Source organism: Barbus barbus (assembly GCF_936440315.1).
Source record: "Barbus barbus genome assembly, chromosome: 11".
In the NCBI taxonomy this organism is placed as follows: domain Eukaryota; kingdom Metazoa; phylum Chordata; class Actinopteri; order Cypriniformes; family Cyprinidae; genus Barbus; species Barbus barbus.
Genome location: NC_136739.1, coordinates 32,184,838 through 32,192,582, shown reverse-complemented (window position 1 = coordinate 32,192,582; position 7,745 = coordinate 32,184,838). Strand labels below are relative to the sequence as shown.

The following is a 7,745-nucleotide window of genomic DNA, read 5'->3' as shown; positions in this document are numbered from 1 at the left end:
CAGATAGAATAGAAAAAGAATAGCTCAAGCTAGTGTTAGAGGCCTTTTTGCTTTTGTTAACCGTATAATAAATAAAAAGAAAACTAATTTTGGCTCATTAACATGTATCTCGCTGTGTTCTGGATTAATTGTAAGCGTTTGATAGAACATTTAAATTCTGAATCAGTTGCACAATTTCAGTAAAAGTCAGTATAAAGCTGTTGACAGGAGCGGAGACGGAGTTAAACGAGTCAATTACATTCATTTATTCATTCATTAATTCAAACAGAAATAAACTCAATTCAGGATTCACCATTTTAGACCAATGCATTTTCATGACTTACAAACTAGATATCTTGCCCAAACATTTAACCTTTCGTTACTAAAATCATATCATCACAGCTTTTAATGTAAAAAAAAACACACAAAAAACTACTTTAATCAAGTATTTCCATAGTATTTATATTTCATTTAATTCTACACCGACGTCAAGGAGCCCGACATATATTCAGTGTTCCATGTGGATTACATCATTTACGTTAATTAAAGAGAGTAGGGCTGCCACTAACGACTATTTTTATTTTGACTAATCTATCGACTAATTTGTCGATTAATCGATTAATCTAAATGATTAATTTCCTGCAAAAAAAATGAACAGTTTTACTTAAAAATATTGTATTAAACCAAATGAAATATAAATTTTTATGAAATGCTTTTTTTAAGCAGAAGTGAAGTGCAGCATAGAGTTAAAGTAGCAGGTGTCCATCTCATAATCACAGAAATCAGTTCAGTATTATAGTGAGAGAATGACATCATATCCACCTGATCTAGTCCAATAATAACACAATTATCATCAGAAAACACTTTTTAAAGGAGTATTTACCAGAATGTTTAGGTGAAAAATATAAATGTGCAGCATTTCTGAAAAATATATTTTTTTAATATAATATCAATTAATTGGAGATGCTTTTTATTATTAAAATGTAATGGAACAATTCAAATGGAATCCAGAAAATAATGGAAAACAGAATTTGGTACAGATGAAACGGTCAAACTCAATTAATTAGACAGGCTTTTTGATTAATACAATTTAAGAAATTGAATTTGATAATAAAACGGATTTCATAGGGCCCTATAATTATAATATTTTTTGTGGTAATAAAAATGGATTTAAGTGAACAATAGCTTTTAAAATGACTTAAAGTACATATATAATAGCAATGATGCAATAATAATTACTTTAAATAAAGTATCAAAAGAGAGAAATCATATGGTTTTATTGAACAAAACTGTTAAAATACATAATGTATTATAAACAATAGAGCTAAAGTAGATTATGCATCACAACAAAGCCCTGCAGGAGCGCCGACGGCCTGATGATTATTATTACACATTACTGTTTCATATTGACCAAGCACCATTTCATTCACCCATACACTTAATCCTTAATATTTGGCCATTTCTTTAGGACAGAAATGCTACAGCTGCTGTAATTATATGAATATGTGGAGATCTATCCGTGTAGCTCAGAGTGAGGGTTTGAGCTTTTATTTTGTAATCGTGATGTATTCTCCTGTGTTTGTGTAAATTTATTAATGATTTGTGTTACAAATCTGATGAAATGGGGCACGTTGCATTCCCAGATGAAGGTTATAATAAACACAAACTCAGAACAGCATGCAGAGATTAGTTTGAGACGCTCCACATGTAAATAATAACAGTTTCTGTGGAGCTCGTGCTTAACTACACACATGGAAATAATTAAAGACCATATACTGTGTGAACTGCATCGCATATAATTATTTAATTAAATCATAGCGTTTGTGAATTCACATTTTTAAATGGGTTTAATATATTGTGCAGCATTGGGAAATAGTCTAATAATTTGTTTTATGGATTCGCGTCCGTGAAATGCGTCACTTCCGGTATTTTGGCGGTTAGTCGACGCGAGCAAAATGAAGTCCACGATTTTTAAAAATCGACTAGTCGCGATATAATTTAACATATATAACTGAAATAAACCATTATTATTTTAGTCTCATTTAGAGCAAATATTGAAATTGTGATATGGATTAAATATCGGAGACAGGATGAGAGTAAAAGATGAAAGCAGGTCGATCAGATCTACAGGTGTAACGTTTACTGATTATTGAACGGTAAGATCCTCAGATGAGAAAAAGTAAAGAAGAAAGGAAAGAGTGTATCAGTGAAGGTGGTTGTGAATGTGTGTAGATGTGTGTTAGTTACAGGATCAGAGAATGACACTGTTCCTCTGTCATAGTCCAGATCAACTCTCACACGCTCAAGATCCTGTTTAACAGTAAAACCAAACTGATCAGACCATCCGTGCTGCACACTCCAGACATCAGTGCTAAAGAAAACACGTCCCTTCCTCTGGTTTGATGCTGTAGTTACTCCAAGAATCCAGACTGGACTCTGTTTAAGCTCCACATCCCAGCAGTGTGTTCCTGAGTTAAAACCCTCTGAACCCAGAACACATGGAAAGATATCAAATCTCTCTGGATTATCAGGAAGCAGTTGTTTGTTCCTGCTGTATCTCACACTGGTCAGATCATCAGATAGGAGGAGATATGGAAATGCAGTGTTTGGATCCAGAATCACAGGAGCTGATGAGACACAATCAACAGCTGCTTTTATTCTGATGATCATATAATGATAAAAGTGAACCATACACAGATTATTATGAATTATGACACTCGTCCTATCGATCAAACACATCAGACATTTTCCTCTGATCACTGTCAGTTAGAGCTGCACGATTAATCGTTAAAAGATTCAAACACCCTCACAATCTATTTTCTAAATCACCATGATTCGCCCGTGTTTATTAAACCTCTGAAAAAATCATCCTGGAACCAGGGTTTGAAATGAACACAAATCACTAGACAATTTAGCGGGTTACTTTTCTTAAGTTATGTTCACTCATTCATTTCTTGGGGAAGTTGATGCAAGCCAAATCTACACAGGTTTACAGCAAAAAACTGAACACATCATGACATTATCGAGCATGCTGCAAAAACCAAACAAAACACACGTACAGAGTTATGGCAAGCCGTTTTGACTATATCCTGAGAATGAATAAAAGTCAAAACGGCTTGCCATACAGAGTGCACTCATACGTGATTACGTGATGAAGTCTGGTTAGACTAACTTCAGACTGCTTTCACTGCATGATTCAGTCTATTAATATGCATTAATGATCATAATTCAAGATAAGGGGGCAGAAAATGTATCTATATCATTCATATAGTTAATCAATTTCACACGAAGCTTCTTAAAGAATCAGCATGGTTACAAATGCGATATTGATTTTATTCAACAGTTCAATAAACAATAAGTTAATATCAAGATACTTATGTTTTAAACACAATATTGCCTGTTTTTGTGCTATTTCTACAACAAAAAATATTCCAAACACAACCACAGCGCTGTTCTGAGTCTCTGAGAAACATGACATTCGTTCCTGAATGAATCAATCGTTTAAATGATTCGGTTCAGTCGCAACGACTCATTTATTAACAGTGACTTAATGCAACTTAATTTCACATTTACAGTATCTTTTCATTTTTTAAATAATTTTAAATATCAGTATTCAAAACATTATTATGCATTTGTAACGGCAGGTTAAAGCACTCCAGGTCCCTCTGAGCTGAATGTGTAAATACATCTAAATGCACTTCATATGCATCTTCCGTAAAGATCAGTTTTATTGATACTGATTTCATTTGTTTAGTAACAGCCTAAATGTATTATTATAATTGACTGATTAAATGTACGAATTTGACTCAGAAGATTATGCACACTTTTAGAAAAAAAAAAGGTTTTATAAAGGTAAAAATGCCCATAAAAGGTAAAAAATCTATTTAATTTCAATCCCTGACTGGAACATAAAAATCTGTTTTGCTGCTGATACAGAGAGAGCAGTTATCATGTTTGGGTAAGAAACAGCTTCACAAACAGTCTTTTCAACCAAAAAGTATTATTTATGTCCTACATTTCATATTATCACAGAAATACTGGGTTATGGTTTGGATATAAACACTGATGTCTATGGCTGCGATCAAAATAAGGTTTGTGTTGATTACAGTGTTTCTCCAGATGACCACAAGTGACTGTTAAACATGTATCTGTCATTGAATCATTCATTCAAGCCACTTTTTCATCATTTTAATATAACAAATCGGTTCATTATATATATATATATGTATATTAGATATTAAAATGTTTAATAATTCTTTCAAATTAATTAAACCCTGTTAAATAGATTGCAGAAATTCATATTTTGTCACAAATTATTTAGTTTTGTTCAGAATTGTAAGATAATCCTGATCTCTTTTTGAGACAACAACAAAAAAACATGTTTCCCAATTTATCCAGAATCGTGCAGCTCTACTCTTTGTTGTTACAGTAAATATATCAAATTTTAGATTTAATAATGAATCAAACTGAGCTGAGATCTGCTGAATCACTGTAACTGTGAATATCATGTGGAGCAAAGTTGTTCTTCTCTTGTTTACGGCTCATTTTGGTGTAGTAGCTCATCTGGTTATTCACACATAATGCTGAAATCTGTAAATATTCCCTCATGCTTCATTTCCAGTGTATGTGTAACAGCACAGATCTTCTCCAGACTCACTGTTTTGGACGATGTCCTGCATCTTCTTCCAGACTCTGAAGGGCAGGTTGCCCAAGTATCGTGGCACATGAATCAAAGCTCCAGAAGGCGTCTGTGGATCCGGCTGTGAGATCTGGACTCTGGAAGAACATTCAGGATCAGAACTGCAGTGGCTTTGGCTTCAGAAGCACAGAGACCAGAGACACCAGCAGATCACTTACCTTTCCATCGTGACTGGAAACTCCTGCAGAACAAACACACCATTTATCATCAAGAACTCAATCAGTCATCAATCAATCAATCAATCGATGGATGATCTGAAATCAGACCTTTAGAAAGCAGACGTCATTGGCTTTCATCATCTCCTCCGTGTCTTTGATTGTGTGTGAAAGAGCTGAGATGTGTCTGTTCATCTCCTCCAGCTTCTCCTTCATCATCTGCTTCTTCTGCTCCTCTTCCTCTCTCAGTGCAGTGATTGTAGCTTCTTCTTCATCTCTGAGAAACTGATGAAGCTTCTCAAACTGCTGTTTAATCTGACGCTCTGTGTGCTCAGCTTGAGACTGAAATCAAATCACATTCACTTCAATCATCTCCATCAACACACATCAACACATCACATCATTCAGATCCAAGAGAAACTCCGACACCAGACATATAACAGATCCAGAAGCAGATTGCTGCAATAAATCATAATTGTGTATATTGATCCTACACCTGTACTGAAAATGACTCTTGGTTTTGTTTCCTCACCTTGATGTGTTGATCTGTTTTCTCAAACTCTTCTTTCATGTTTTCTCTCTTTTTAAGTTTCTCCTGTAAGGACTTCAGTGCTGTATTGAGCTCCTCCTAGAATTGAATAAAAATAAAAATATATACAACAGTAGATTACAGTGAAAAGATGAAAATTCACTGATCTTACATTGCTGTGAAATAACACTAAATTAATTCAGACTTCAAATTAAAACCTAACATAAAGCAAAGGTAACCTGTCAAAATACTCTTCAACTTTTCAACAGCATGATATCTTACCCAATAACTACACTTTAGTATGACACTATTTAGTTTACACAAAAAAACAAAAACAAAGAAAAAAAAACCTAGAAGAAACCAGTATGGGGGCAAATACTATTTCCACAGTAAAGTTAAAAAAATAAAGTTGAGCAAAATGACAGAGAGATATACCTACCTTATATGATGGAACAACTTCTCTGATAGGTCTGAATTTGTGATTGTCGTGTTGTTGTGAGTTAATACACACTACACACACCGGCTGTTTGTCCTCCAGACAGAAGAGTTTGAGTTTCTCTCTGTGTAAACTGCAGATCTCCTCAGATCCTGATGAACGCCTCTCATTTCTCTCCTTCAGGAACGACTCACACAAGTTTTGTAATGCTAGATTATATGGAGGATGTTCTTTTGAGGATCTTCTCCTGCAGACAGGACACTCCTGAGTTTTCTTGGTTCTCCAGAACTGTTGAAGACACTCTTTACAGACACTGTGACTACATGATAAAAGAACAGGAGTCTTGAAGATTTCACAGCACACGGGACAATTATAGTCATATTCAGCCGATGAAGCCATTTTCTCTGTTTGAGCTCCAGCAATCTAAACTTTACTTTCACTTTCTGACCGACTGTTTCAAACATGAATATCTACAAGAATCACAAAGATCTGCTGTCTGTTCAGAAACAAATGTCTCCAATGTTGTTCTCTTCGTTGTTCACTGATGCCTGATTCTTTGTTGCTTTTGTTAAAGAGAAGAAAATCAGTTTGACAGAAAGGAGAAATAACAAGTCAGTCTCTTCCTGGTTAGTGCTGTAAGAGGGTGGAGTTTCTGATCATCTTTGAGTGCTTAACCCTTTAACTTTCAACCCTGAAAGGGTTTATTTATTATTTTTAAGCATTTAAAAAAGTATTTATTTTTTAAAATTTGGTAACACTTTATTTTAAGGACCTATTGTTGCTATTCAAGTTCTTAGCATGCATATTACTAGCATATTGGCTCTTTATTAATATTTATAAATCACATATTAATGCATTATTCTGCATGTCCATATTTTAGATCCCTTAATCCGACTCATACCTAAACATAACAACTACCTTTTAGTTAATAGTGAATATGTGTTTCCTATTCTAATGTGTTACCAAAAATTCTTATAATTGGACATTTTAAAAATTACCTCAAGCAGTTTTGTCAAAATTTATGTTAAACTAAATGCTATAAAATTATTATTTTTTTATAATAAACATACCTGTCACATGTAACCTGTAACAATTCAAAAGTGATGTTTAGAAATAAATAATGCATATACTGGTATATGGTGGTCAATATAATATCTAGGCCATTTTCAGTGATTTTAATTCATATCATTTTTGATAAATTCTGATAATTTCAATAAATTCAGTTAATTCGGTAATTAAAAATATTTTACTCAACAGGAACATTTTTTATTTTTACAACAGGAATATTGCAAGCTTTGTAAAACATCTTAGTCTATTTATAGCCCATGAATTATTTTGAGCTATTTTACTTGATACACTGGATGTTCAAACCAGAATGTTTCTACTTTTTGATTTTGCTGACTGAGTCAATGCTCCATTTTAAGAAGAACTTAGTTCACGAGCAATAAAAAAATATATTTCCTATAATAGTATGGATTCAATCCAGACATGCTGCTTCTGTCATGTTGGCACTTTCATGAGACCTACAATGTAACTTGTTTTGCTTCCACGTCATTTATGAATCCTCTCCCAAAGCCTCATGGGATAGCAAATTATCCTTTGTATGCATACCTCAAAATATTACAGGTAGTAGTATGTCATCCAGGTACCTTTCAACTACTATAGAATTCTGTGAATACTTATGAATTCTGTGAATTCAGACAAACTAATTCTTTGTGTGAGAATACTGGTGGATCTAGGGGCGGAGCCAGAGGGGCCCCAGCTGGAATCTGATTGGCTCCTGAAGTGACCCTGTCCTTTCACTCATGGAACACAACTTCCACACGCATCTGATTGAAAGATAAACCGCACGCTCTTATTTTAGCAGAAAGTTTGCTTTGTAAAGTAAGTTCAGCTGCAAATGTTAACATTCAACTGAACTGTGTACATTCATTTTAGACACCTACG

General features: G+C 34.0%; 1 protein-coding gene across 1 annotated transcript; it reads right to left on the bottom strand.

Moving 5' to 3' along the window:
• Positions 1-223: 223 nt before the first annotated feature.
• LOC306877271 (E3 ubiquitin-protein ligase TRIM35-like) lies at positions 224-6,443 on the bottom strand. Its single transcript, XM_079428929.1, has 6 exons — positions 5,802-6,443; positions 5,366-5,461; positions 4,945-5,175; positions 4,837-4,859; positions 4,637-4,755; positions 224-2,606 (listed from the first exon to the last, which is right to left on the bottom strand). Exons 1-6 carry the CDS (start codon positions 6,195-6,197, stop codon positions 2,119-2,121), a joined length of 1,353 nt encoding a protein of 450 aa, XP_079285055.1. The 5' UTR covers positions 6,198-6,443; the 3' UTR covers positions 224-2,118.
• Positions 6,444-7,745: the final 1,302 nt, after the last annotated feature.